The following is a 14286-nucleotide window of genomic DNA, read 5'->3' as shown; positions in this document are numbered from 1 at the left end:
CGATACCAGTATCGGTATCGGGACCGATACCGAGTATTTTCGGGAGTATTCGTACTCGTGCAAATACCCCCGATACCTAAATAGAATACTTCCCGCTGCCGCCGCCGCATCGAAAGCCGCCGCATCGCACCGCACCGCCGCATGGGTTAAACGCCGTGCGGGAACATCACAGCTATTCAAATTAATGCTGTGATCTTCTCCATGCGGCGGCGGCAAAGGTATGGGGGACATGGCTGGACTCGGGACATGGCTGGACTCGGGACATGGCTGGACTCGGGACATGGCTGGACTCGGGACATGGCTGGACTCGGGACATGGCTGCATATGTGAGGGACATGGCTAGAGGGACATGGCTGCATATGTGAGGGACATGGCTAGAGGGACATGGCTGCATATGTGAGGGACATGGCTAGAGGGACATGGCTGCATACAGTGGCGGCCCGTCCATAGGGGCGCCCGGGCGCCGCCCCCCATCACACAGTCAGTAAAAAAAAAAAAAAAAAAAAAAATTTTTTTTTAAATCTGTCCCTTTAAGAATTTTTTTTTCCCAAAAAAGGGCCTTATGTCCGCGCGCCGGACGCCGGGAACAGTCCTTTAGGAGTAGCGCCACGTCTGTGCAATCACGGGATTGCAGACGCGGCGCTACATTGGCACGAAAAATATGCCTTTGTGGCGCTCTCCATCGCGCCACTTGCTTCTGGCGCGATGGAGTGTATTGTTATGGCCGGGCGGGTGCATACACTGTCTGTGTGCACCCGCCCGTCTCTGTGCTCGTTCCGACGTCACTGGAAAAACCGGAAGTGACGTCGGGTCTGCTCGAACTCACTGCGCCCGACCGAGGAACAGGTAAGCCTGCCTGTCTCTACATCGGCGGCCGCTTCACAGCATCCAACCCCTCCCGCGATTGCCACTATCGTATTTCCACAATAGTATTCGGCGGCCGCCGGCCCCCCCCCTACTTATTCAAAGTTTCAAAGGTTTTTTTCTATTGATTATTCGTCGGCAGCACCCCCCCCCCCCCCCCCCCCGCTTATTCAAAGTGTTTTTTCTATTGATTATTCTTCGGTGGCACCCCCCCCCCCCCCCCCCGCTTATTCTAATTTTTTTTTCTATTTAATATTCGGCGCCCCCCCCCCCCCCCGCTTATTCTTAGTCTTTTTTTTGTAATATGCTTAATCCAATTTCTTTTTTATATATTTTTTAATATTGTTTTTTTTTATTTAATATTAGTTAAATATATTAAGATTATTAACAGTTTATTTTTTATATTTGATTCAATTTAGCATTAAGTATAAAAAAAGTTTTTTTTTTAATAACTGGGGGGGGGGGGGGGGTCTGGTGGGGTAGTGTTACCGCCCGCTGTAGTGTTACTTGTGCTGTAATGAATTTTTACATAGAAAAGAAATGTTGTTAATAAATGGGTAAATGAATTATAAAAAAAAGATTTTTCCAATAACGGTTATTAAAAAAATCTTTTTTTTATAATTCATTTACCCATTTATTAACAACATTTCTTTTCTATGTAAAAATTCATTACAGCACAAATAGCGTCCGGTAACACTACCCCCCCCCCCCCCCCCAGTTATTAAAAAAAAAACTTTTTTATACTTAATGTGCAGGGAAAATATCGGCCGTCAACACCACCGCACCCCCCGCTTGCAAATTGTCCTGCGACTTGGGACTGGAAAGTTGGAGGATAAGTTGGACCCGATGATTTCCAATGAGAACTGTTCATATCTGTGCAACTTTGAAGTAGTTCCTGCATTACTTTTGTCCCACCTTGATGTGACTTGAGGTCCATAGACCTCCAGAATACATAGGCATTGCTTCAAGTCGCTGCAAAATCGCACCAAAAAATTGTGGCAGAATCTTGCGACTTTCAGGCTAATGCAGTCTGAAAGTTGCACAATTCTACTGCAATTCTGATGCGATTTAAAGCAATGCCTGTGTATTCTGGAGGTCTTTGGACCTCAAGTTGCATCAAAGTGGGACCAAAGTAATGCAGGGACTACTTTGAAGTTGCACAGATATGAACGGTTCTCATTGGAAATCATGGGGTACGACATGTCATGCAACGTTTAAGTCCCAAGTCGCAGGACAAGTAATGCCTGCAGTCTCTGGTAATCTTGTGCAGTATGTCCGCAGTCTCTGGTAATCTTGTGCAGTATGTCCGCAGTCTCTGGTAATCTTGTGCAGTATGTCCGCAGTCTCTGGTAATCTTTTGCAGTATGTCTGCAGTCTCTGGTGATCTCCTGCAGTATATCCGCAGTCTCTGGTAATCTCCTGCAGTATGTCCGCAGTCTCTGGTAATCTCCTGCAGTATGTCCGCAGTCTCTGGTAATCTCCTGCAGTATGTCCGCAGTCTCTGGTAATCTCCTGCTGTATGTCCGCAGTCTCTGGTAATCTTTTGCAGTATGTCCGCAGTCTCTGGTAATCTCCTGCAGTATGTCCGCAGTCTCTGGTAATCTTCTGCAGTATGTCCGCAGTCTCTGGTACTCTTGTGCAGTATGTCCGCAGTCTCTGGTAATCTTGTGCAGTATGTCCGCAGTCTCTGGTAATCCTGTGCAGTATGTCCGCAGTCGCTGGTAATCCTGTGCAGTATGTCCGCAGTCTCTGGTAATCTTGTGCAGTATGTCCGCAGTCTCTGGTAATCCTGTGCAGTATGTCCGCAGTCTCTGGTAATCCTGTGCAGTATGTCCGCAGTCTCTGGTAATCCTGTGCAGTATGTCCGCAGTCTCTGGTAATCCTGTGCAGTATGTCCGCAGTCTCTGGTAATCTCCTGCCCATTTCGAGTCCTTCATTACTAACAGTGTCATATTTTAGTTTGTTTGCACCGATCTGTAAGGCTGCACTATATACCATGATTTGTGATGCTGGGGCTGTATACTCTGTGCTGTGACGCTGAGCTGTATACTCCTGACATTCAGTGGAAGCAAGTGGAATACAGGGGACGGAGTGGTGGATTCTATAAGGGGTGTGGCTTATGAGAAGTGGGAGGGACCAAATGTGGAAGGGCGGGGTATTGCGCCCCCCCATCATAAAACTTCACCAGCCGCCACTGGCTGCATATGTGAGGGACATGGCTGCATATGTGAGGGACATGGCTGCATATGTGAGGGACATGGCTGCATATGTGAGGGACATGGCTGCATATGTGAGGGACATGGCTGGGGGGGACATGGCTGCATATGTGGGGGACATGGCTGCATTTGGGGACACATTTAAAAAAAGTATCGGTATTCGGTATCGGCGACTACTTGAAAAAAAGTATCGGTACTTGTACTCAGTCCTAAAAAAGTGGTATCGGGACAACCCTAATTAAAAGGAAACAAGGATTACAATTGATTGTTTTGAGCACAGAATTTTTTTTTCCTGCTAGTCCACCTCCCATGTATCAGCCCCAATGTCTGGTTAGACATACAGTATATCTTATGTACTGCTAGGTTTGGAGAGCTAATTTAACTGGAGAAGGTGGTGCCCAGGACCATTTCATACTGGGTTTAAGGTGGCAGTAAAGGCAAAATCTAACTACAGTGTAACGCTAAACCAACTCCAAACCCTATTCTAAAGCCTCATACACACGATCGGACTTTAAACAAACGTTTACGTGGATTTTTGTTTGAAGGGAGTTTGCCGGGCACACCCATAGCATACACATGGCAAGACTTTTCTGCAAACTTTCCCAAAACTTTTCCAACATCACGTGGTTTTTCTGCTCTTTTCTGCTCTTTATCGCCACCGTTAGGTCAACTTCTGCTATTGTTGGTTGATTTTAACATTGGTTCTGGGCAAAAGTCCGATGGATTTCTGTACACACGATAGGACTTTGCACCGTAGGACTTTTGTTGACTAAAAGTTTGTCCGTTTGCAGAGCGAACTTTTGTTCGATGAAAACTGAAAAAGTTTGTCCAATGGAACGTACACACGGTAGGATTTTTTTTAAAACTTGCCCATTTTGAAGTTTGTTGTCAAAAAGTCTTACCGTGTGTATGGGGCTTAAGTCTGGTCCCAGGCTGAGCTGTCAGCAGCAGCTTCTCAGTGTGTAGGGGAGGCAGCTGACAATGGAAGCCCCATAGTAATTCTCAAGCCTCACACGATCAGACTTCAAACAAACTTTTCATGGATTTTTGTTCGAAGGGCGTTGGCCATGAACTTGGTATGCATACACACGGCAGGACTCTTTCAGCAAACTTTCCCAAAATCACGTGTTTTTTCAGCTCTTTACCGCCACCCTTTGGTCAACTTCTGTATTGTTGACTGATCTTTAGTATTGGTTCTGAGCATGCGTGTTTGTACTTTGGACTTAAGTCCGATGGATTTCTGTACACACGGCAGGACTTTGCACCATAGGACTTTTGTTGCCGGAAAGTTTGTCTGTTTGCAGAGCGAACTTTTGTCCGATGAAAACCGAAAAAGTTTGTCCGATGGAGCGTACACACGGTCAAATTTTTTTAAAAACCTGGTCATTTTGAAGTTTGTTGTCAAAAAGTCCTACCGTGTGTATGGGCCTTATAGGTGACATCACTTCCCATCCATATTACAACCGTTGTCAGCTTTTTCCTGCACATAAAGGGCGCTGCTGGAGACCGGACTGGAGCGGCTTCACAATCGGTAAGTATATCAGTCTATTCTTTACAGGGTTAGATAGATTAGGCTTAGGCCTCTTTCACACAGGCAATCCAATCAGATTTTCAGGAGAACCTGACCCCCCAGTCTCTTCTATGAAGCGGCGGATGTCACCAGACACATATCTGCTGAAACCTACTGCCATCCGATCTGATCCTGTCTGCCAAGAAACAGATGAATGGGGGACCTATTCCCCATCCGTCTAGTGGATCGGGTGGAATCGGATTGGAAAATGACAGGCGCTGGCTGTGTCCATGGCTGTTCTGCATAACCAGTCATCTGCCTGCCCAGCGAGGATGAGCGGAGAGATCCCCTGCGGATCCCGCTTCACGGAGGCACCTGTGTGAAAGGGGCCTTAGAATGTGGGTGAAAGCAGGTTTCAGGTGAACAGGCTGCCCTATGCTTGCAAGAATTACAAGTCTTCTCACTGGTAGGGCAGTACATATTTATTTAATCCATCTGCATATTTTTCTGTCTGCTTGTAGCTCCCAGGTTTTCTTTTTGCATGTTATTGTTTTCATATGTATAACTCTGATTTTATGCAGATGCAATGAATCAAAAGGCCAAGATGAGGTGAACAGAAAACTTCAAGATAAAATACAGGAACTAGAAACTGCCAATGGAGTGCAGGAGGAGATGTTGAAGCAGGCTCATGCCTACATTGACATTCTGAAAGAGATGTTGCAGAAGCGAGATTACGTACACCAGGATCTTCAGGGAACCATTTTAACATACATCAAAGCTTCCGGAAAGGAAATAATTCCGACCTGTGATCTCAGTAATCTTGGAACATTTGTAGTAAAGATCTTACAGGAGCAGGCTGATGACGCTTCTGCTCTCAAAACAAAACTTCAAACTGTAAGTCCACTAATTGATAGTAAACTTTAATAGTGATAATGTACTAAATATATTTGAAATATTTTTATATGCAGATCTCTGATTATGCACACAAAGCATTAGGAAGACCTCTTTATGAAGAAGTGTTCCTCTTGTGTGTGTGAATGTTATTTATTTATATGTATCTGCTGTATACAGTATCTCACAAAAGTATGTACACCCCTCACATTTTGTAAATATTGTGACAGCATTGAAGAAATTACACTTTGCTACAAAGTAGTGAGTGTACAGCTTGTATAACAGTGCAAATTTACTGTCCCCTCAAAATAACTCAACACACCGCTGGCCACAAGTGAAAATGTCCAGATTGGGTCCAACTAGCCATTTTGCCTCCCCGGTGTCATGTGACTCCTTAGGCCTCGTACACACGACCGTTTTCCTCGACAGAATCCATCAAGAAACTTGGTGGCAGAGTTTTTTTGCCGAGGAAAGCGGTCGTGTGTATGTTTTTCATCGAGGAAACTGTCGAGGAACTCGACAAGAAAAAAGAGAATAAGTTCTCTTTTTCCTCAACGGGAGTCTCAATTTCCTCGTCGTGTTCCTCGTCGGGCTGGTTTTCAATGAGAAACACGTTCGTGTGTATGCTAAGAAACCCGCGCATGCTCAGAATAAAGTATGAGACGGGAGCGCACCTTCGGTAAAAGTAGCGTTTGTAATGGAGATAACACATTTGTCACGCTGTAACAGTCTGAAAAGTGCAAATCGTCTCTTGCCAAACTTTTACTTAACACGCAGTAACATGAGATTAGCAAAAGCAGCCCCAAGGGTTGTGCCAGTGGAATCGAACTTCCCCTGTACGCAAAGAAAGCTTGTCAAGTTTCTCCACAAGCCTGACAAGGAACTCGTCGAGGAAAACGATGTTTCATTTACGACGAGTTCCTCGGTCGTGTGTACGAGGCCTAAGGCCCCATACTCACGACCAAACATGTCTGCTGAAACTGGTCCGCGGGCCAGTTTCAGCAGACATGTTCGGTCGTGTGTGGGCGCGAGCGGGCCGAATTCCAGCAAACATTTGCCCGCCGGGCCTTTTCCCAGCAGACAAATATTCCTGGACTTGTTTTAAAACAGTCCGCTGGAATTCTGCCCGCTCGGACATGTACGGTCGTCAGTACAGACCTACCGTACACGTCCAGGCGCCCGCCGTCCCTCGCATGCGTCGAATGACTTCGACGCATGCGTGGAAGCATTTTAAAGGCGGGCCGCCCACGTCGCTGCGTCATTGTCGCGGCGACACCGCGTCATCGACGCGGCGACACCGCGGACACGCCCCGCGTATTGTTTACGCGCGGACTTCTGTACGATGGTGTGTACAACCATCGTACAGAAGCCCTCTGGCAGACATGTATGGTGAAAACGGTCCGACGGACCGCTTTCACCATACATGTTTGTTCGTGTGTACCCGGCCTTAGTGTTTCAAGGTGTCAGGTGTGAATGGGGAGCAGGTGTGTTAAATTTGGTGTTATCGCTCTCACTCTCTCATACCGGTCACTGGAACATGGCACATCATGGCAAAGAACTCTCTGAGGATCTGAAAAAAATAATTATTGCTCTACATAAACACAGCCTAGGCTATAAGAAGATTGCCAAGACCCTGAAACTGGGCTGCAGCACGTTGGCCAAGACCATAGAGCGGTTTAACAGAACAAGTTCCACTCAGAACAGACCATGCCATGGTCGACAAAAAAAATTTGTGTGCATGTGCTCAGCGTCATATCCAGAGGTTGTCTTTGGGAAATAGACGTATGAGTGCTGCCAGCATTGCTGCTGAGATTGAAGGGGTGGGGGGTCAGCCTGTCAGTGCTCAGACCATACGCTGCACACTTCATCAAATTGGTCTGCATGGCTGTCGTCCCAGAAGGAAGCCTCTCCTAAAGATGATGCACAAGAAAGCCTGCTAACAGTTTGCTGAAAACAAGCAAAGTAAGGACATGGATTACTGGAACCATGCCCTGTGGTCTGATGAGACCAAGATAAACTTATTTGGTTCAGATGGTGTCAAGAGTGTGTAGCGGCAACCAGGTGAGGAGTACAAAAACAAGTGTGTCTTGCCTACAGTCAAGCATGGTGGTGGGAGTGTCACGGTCTGGGGCTGCATGAGTGCTGCCGGCAATGGGGAGCAACAGTTCATTGAGGGAACCATGAATGACAACATGTACTGTGACATACTGAAGCAGCGCATGATCCTCTCCATTCAGAGACTGGGCCACAGGGCAGTATTCCAACATAAGGACCCCAAACACACCTCCAAGACAACCACTGACTTGCGAAAGAAGCCAAAGGAAGGTGATGAACTGGCCAAGCATGTCTCCAGACATAAACCCTATTGAGCATCTGTGGGGCATCCTCAAACGAAAGGAGAAGAAGTGCAGGGTCTCTAACATCCACCAGCTCTGTGATGTTGTCATGGAGGAGTTGAAGAGGACTCCAGTGGCAATCTGTGAAGCTCTGGTGAACTCCATGCCCAAGAGGGCTAAGGCAGTGTTGGAAAATAATGGGGGCCATATGGGTGCTGCCCCCCCTATCCAGCACTGCCCACCCTCCATCCATGCATCCAGCCCATTGCAGGACGCCAGGCGCATGAATTCGTATGACGGGGGTGTTTTTTGAAGCACTGATTAGAACCAGAGGCTCTAATAGGCTTCAAAATAGGGTGGGCTCAGGGCGCTGAGAGTGTGCTCACAGCCTACCCAGGTGTGTTACAACAGCGAATGTATATTCGCTATTGTAATACTGATTCCCCTCCCGACCAATCAGGAAGTGGGTCTGAGACCCGTCACCCAATTGGCTGAAAGGACAGGCGATCCTATTGAACGCCTAGGAGGAGGGGAGGAGATGCATGGTGGAAGCGAGGAGGAGAGGACACAGGAGCGGCTGCCCGGATGCCCGCTGCATGCTGCCCGAGTGCACGCTGCTTGGATGCTGGCTGCATACTGCCCGGATGTCCGCTGCCTGGATGCCCACCACCTAGATACGCTATATGCCAGACCTGCAGACAGTGAGCGGGCAGGGCGGGTTGAGGTACCACCGGGGGGGGATGGGGGGTGGTTGTATATCCCCCCCCTAAAAAAAACACCAGTCGCCACTGATGCTGTATTTAAAATAAGTGGTCAGCACCTCCGTCTAGCAGCACTATGGTTGCCGGTTCGAATCCCAACCACGACACTACCTGCCTGGAGTTTGCATGTTCTCCCTGTGCCTACGTGGGTTTACTCCCACACTCCAAAAACATGCTTGTAGGTTAATTGGATTCTGTCTAAATTGGCCCTAGTATGTGTATGTATGAATGAGAGTTAGGGTCCTTAGATTGTAAGCTATATATATATATATATATATATATAATTTATGCAGCGCTTTACATATATATATACATATATATATATATATATATATATATATATATATATATATATATATATATATATGTATATATATATGTAAAGCGCTGCATAAATTGAGTAAATTGGCAATGCTATAAAAGTACCTGTAATAAATATATTACAACAGGTCTGTGAGGGCTTGTCTTTATGCTCACATACAGCATTGAATACATAAATGTTTGAATATTCATATCCTGAACACAGGTTCAGTTTAAAAGACACCGAACATTGACTGCAGTGTTTTGCCTCCCTTAGAATGAAGACCAGCTTAGTTTTTTAGAAAAGGAATTGGAAGATAAAGAGAACAGTTTAAAACAGTGTCAGGAGAGGTGAGTTTTATTATTATTGATAATGCATGCAAAACTCACGTGTATTCCTTTTTCTTCTTATCTTTTATGCTAATAATTATGAAGATAACATATTACTACATTGGTTTCTTCTGGATTTAGGTGTGATCATTTTGCTAAGAAGTATGAACAGGAGATGGCAGCAATGAGCCATGAAATGAACACTGCTACCAGCCATGCCGAGACTATGCAGAATCAGATTGAAACATTCCAGTATGTATTTATTTTTTTAAGATCAAAATGTTTTTATTTCTCATTTATATAACCATTTAGCTACTAAAAAGAGAATCAAAATTACCGATTTTTAAGGCACAAACACACATGTAAAATAAACAATTAAATCATTTTAAAATGAAACATTATTTTTTTTTGTTAGAAAATTTATAACATTTGGGGCCAGATTCACAGACAGCGGCGTATGTTTGAGCGGGCGTAGCACATCTCATATTCGCTAAGCCGACGTAACATAGAGAGGCAAGACCAGTATTCACAAAGCACTTGCTCCCTAAGTTACAGTGGCGTAGCGTAAATGGGCCGGCGTAAGCCCGCCTAATTCAAATTCGGAAGGTAGTGGGCGTGTTGGATTAAAATTAACCGTGACCCCATGTAAATGATTGGCCGAACGAATGGCGCATGCGCGCACATGCTCAGACTCACGTTGCATATACTCCCTAAGATCCGACGGCTCAATGCGTACGACGTGAACGTAACCTACGCTCAGCCCCATTCACGTACGACTTACGTAAACGACGTAAAATACAACGCTGTTCCCGCGCCCATACCTTAACATGACATACCCCTGCTTTATGAGGGGTAAACTTACTCCGCACGTGCGCCTTACATAAACGGCGTAGCGTACTGCGACGGGCGCAAGTACGTTAGTGAATCGGCGTATCTAGGTCATTTACATATTCAACGCGTAAATCAACGGAAGCGCCCCTAGCGGCCAGCGTAAATATGCACCCAAGATACGACGGCGTAGGAGACTTACGTCGGTCGGATGGAGCCAGAATTCAGGCATATCTGGTTTCAAGAATACGGCGCATAGATACGACGGCGCATCCTATAACTTACGCGGCGTATCAACAGATATGTCGGCGTAAGTTCTCTCTGAATCTGGCCCTTGGTGTATAAAGTTCTACAACATTTGGTGTACACAGAGCCAAACTCTATGCCAGATTCTTTACCTTTCTTTCCCACAAATCACCTAATAATCCCAGAAAATGTCACATTGTGGATCTCAATATCTCTATAGATACTGTAGAAAGATGTAAACTTTATTGCGGTGAATCCCAGTAAGCCAGTGGAGCAAGACTATCTCTACCGAGACAGAAATATCTCTATAAATACATATATAAATATGTTGCGGCTTTGAAGTGGTCTACCAGGGTTATGGCTGAAGCTTTCAACCATAACCCTGGTATTCTCTTTTTCGCCCAGCAATTCTCTTTCTCATAAAAGTGATCCAAGCAGCTAATTAGCCTCAGGATCGCTTTTGAAGCAGTGGGAGTGATCGTTCCCTCCCGCCGCTCGCCAGTGTTTTTCTGGCTTACTGTTCTTATCGGCGAGCCCAGGAAATGATTTAACAGTTCGCGCAGCTGGTGAGGAAGTGAGGAGAGACCAGATCGTCACTTCCGGTCTAGGGTGTAAGTGAACTTTTTTTTTTTGGTTGTTTTTAAAGCATAAGATAATTTTTTTTTTTTTTTTTTGATCTTTTGATTTCAAAGGTAGAGGAGATTTACCAGGAATATTCCTATTCATTGTAAAGAATAAAAGTGAAAAAAAAAATGAAAAAAATTCAAAGGATAGTGTAAAAAATAGAGAAAAGAGAAAAAAATTATTTAAAGCACCCAATCCCTCAGTGCTTGCGCGCAGAAAAAAACTCATATGTAAGTCACACACGCATATGTAAATGCTGTTCACACCACATATGTGAGTTATCGCCACGAATGCTAGCGAGAGCAATAATTCTAGCCTTATACCTCCTCTGTAACTCTAAACAGGTAACCTATGGTGATTTTTAAGTATTGTAGTTTGTCTCCATTTCACGAGTGTGCACAATTTTAATGCGTGATATGTGAAGCCTCGTACACACGTCTGAGGAACTCGACGGGCGAAACACATCGTTTTGCTCGTCGAGTTCCTTGTGAAGCCGCCGAGGATCTCGGCGAGCCAAATTTTCCCATTGCCGTCGAGGAAAAAGAAGACATGCTTTCTTTTTGGCCCGACGAGATCCTCGGCGGTTTCCTCGTTGAAAAGTGTACACACGACCGGTTTCCTCGGCAAAAAAAAAAACCCAGCAAGCTTCTTGTTGGTTTTTGCCGAGAAACTCGGCCGTGTGTACGAGGCCTTAGGTATCTATTTCCTCATCATAACATTATCTTTTATATCTTACCAAAAAAATGGGTTATATATTGTGCTTTTTTGCAGTAAAATTAATTAACCACTTCAGCCCCAAAAGGTTTTACCCCCTTTACCAGGCCTTTTTTTTTTTTTTTGCGATACAGCACTGCATTGATTTAACTGACAATTGCGCGGTCGTGCGATGTTGTACCCAAATAAAATCGATGTCCTATTTTTCCTACAAATAGAGCTTTCTTTTGGTGGTATTTGACCACATGTGCGGTTTTTATTTTTTGTGCGATAAAGACAAATAGACTGACACTTTTGAAAATATATATATATGTTTTACTTTATGCTATAAAACATACCCAATATATATATATTTTTTTTCAATCTAATTTATTCATCAATTTAGGCCAATATGTATTCTGCTACATATTTTTGGTAAAAAATCCAATAAGCGTATATTAATTGGTTGGCACAAAAGTTTTAGCGTCTACAAACTAGGGGATATATTTATGGAATTTTTATTTATTTATTTATCTTTACCAGTAATGGCGGAGATCAGCGATTTTTAGCGGGACTGTGACAAATCAGACACTGAGTGACACTTTTTGGGGACCAGTGACACCGGTACAGTGATCAGTGCTCAGAAATAATCCACTGTCACTGTACAGATGACAGGGGCAGGGAAGAAGTTAACATCAGAGGGCAATCAAAGGGATATTTTTTTATTCTAGGGGTGCTTTCTAACTGTGTGGGGTGTGCTTTGACTAGGGGAAAACAGAGATCCATGTTTCTGCTTAGCAGAAACACAAGATCTCCATTTTCCCCTCTGGACCAACAGCGGTCTGCCTTTCCTCAGAACGATCGGCGGGTCCCAGCAGACATTGCGTCCGCCGGACCTGCTGATTGGCTCCAGCTGTGTCCAATCACAGCGGGAGCAGGTCCCCTGTGCATGAAATCACAAACAGGTAGGCAATTTTGCACAGGAGGGTCACCCTGCCACAGTTTATCTGTGTGGGGCGGTCCAGAAGTGGTTAAAGTAAATTTTTCCCCCCAAAAAAATGCATTTGAAAAACTGTTATGACATCAAAAATTTAAATAATTTCCATTTTATTCTTTTAGGGTTTCTATTTTAGTCTCTACTAAAAAATCTATATAATGTTTGGGGGTTCTAAGTATTTTTCTAGCAAAAAAAGATTTTTACTTGTAAACAAAAAGTGCCAGAAAAGGCTTGGTCTTTATTAATAGTACAAGGACAAATGTTCGCTTAAGGGATACTTCTAAAAATGATTGTTAATTTAAAAATTATTTTATAATTGTTGTGTTTCTGCGCCTTTTGGCTCTGATGTTTGGGCTCTCTATTTAAAAAGTATACATCACTGTGGATGTTGCACCATATATTTATGTTTAAAATGAAACCATTTTATAATTTTTTTTTTAGTGTATACTAAATAAAATGTTTGAATTAATAACAGTTCTTTAGCATAGCAAAAATATTCTCCTTCTGTCAGCCTGTGAGGCCTCGTACACACGACCGTTTTCCGCGACAGAATCCATCAAGAAACTTGGTGGCAGAGCTTTTTTGCCGTGTGTATGTTTTTCATCGAGGAAACTGTCGAGGAACTCGACGAGAAAAAAAAAGAACAAGTTCTCTTTTTCCTCGACGGGAGTCTCAATTTCCTTGTTGTGTTGGTTTTCGACGAGAAACACGTTCGTGTGTATGCTAAGAAACCTGTGCATGCTCAGAATAAAGTATGAGACAGGAGCGCACCTTTGGTAAAAGTAGCGTTCGTAATGGAGATAGCACATTTGTCACGCTGTAATAGGCTGAAAAGTGCAAATCGGCTCTTGCCAAACTTTTACTTAACACGCAGTAACATGAGATTAGCAAAAGCAGCCCCAAGGGTTGTGCCAGTGGAATCGAACTTCCCCTGCCGGCGTACGTGTTGAACGTCACCGCGTTTGAGAACGAGGAGATTTGGTCTTGACAGTGTGTACGCAAAGAAAGCTTGTCAAGTTTCTCCACAAGCCTAACAAGGAACTCGTCGAGGAAAATGATGTTTCATTTACGACGAGTTCCTCAGTCGTGTGTACGAGGCCTTAGTCTGTCATCGGGACTAAAAGTTTGGGGTAAATACAAAATTGTAAGTTGTCACTGGAAAAGGAATAGATGGGAAATCTTGGAAATGTGGCACTTATTCTGGTGACACTTGTCACAGTAGGTATTTCCTTCACTTTGGAGAGATTTCCTCTTACTTCCTGTTGTGTCTACGGGACAGAAAGTGAAGGGAGCTCTCCCCAGTGGGACACAGATGAAAATAAACCCTGAGGCCGCGTACACATGGTCGGTCAAAACCGATGGAAACGGACTGAAGGACCGTTTCATCGGTCCAAACCGATGGTGTGTGGGCCCCAACGGTCAGTTATCCTTCGGTTAAAAACTTTAGAACTTGCTTTAAAATTGAACCGATGGACGCCTAACCGATAGGTTAAAACCGACGGTTAGTATGCAAAAGCATCGGTTAAAAACCCACGCATGCTCAGAATCAAGTCGACGCATGCTTGGAAGCATTGAACTTCATTTTTCTCAGCACGTCGTTGTGTTTTACGTCACCGCGTTGGATTTGATCGTTTTTTTAACTGATGGTGTGTAGGCACATCAGACCATCAGTCAGCTTCATCGGTTAACC

General features: G+C 44.5%; 1 protein-coding gene across 2 annotated transcripts in view; it reads left to right on the top strand.

Annotated features, from left to right (window-relative positions):
* Positions 1–14286, top strand: part of CCDC158 (coiled-coil domain containing 158) — a 138314-nt gene that overhangs the window by 56824 nt on the left and 67204 nt on the right. For both annotated transcript variants that reach the window (XM_040326782.1, XM_040326773.1), the window contains exons 6-8: positions 5172–5484; positions 9156–9229; positions 9350–9460. In XM_040326782.1, the coding sequence (XP_040182716.1) occupies positions 5172–5484; positions 9156–9229; positions 9350–9460 (498 nt within the window). The remainder of the gene's footprint in view (positions 1–5171; positions 5485–9155; positions 9230–9349; positions 9461–14286) is intronic.

The sequence above is a fragment of the Rana temporaria genome, chromosome 1 (assembly GCF_905171775.1).
Source record: "Rana temporaria chromosome 1, aRanTem1.1, whole genome shotgun sequence".
NCBI lineage: Eukaryota > Metazoa > Chordata > Amphibia > Anura > Ranidae > Rana > Rana temporaria.
The sequence above is the reverse complement of the archived record's forward strand: the minus strand, read 5'-3'. Positions and strand labels throughout refer to the sequence as shown.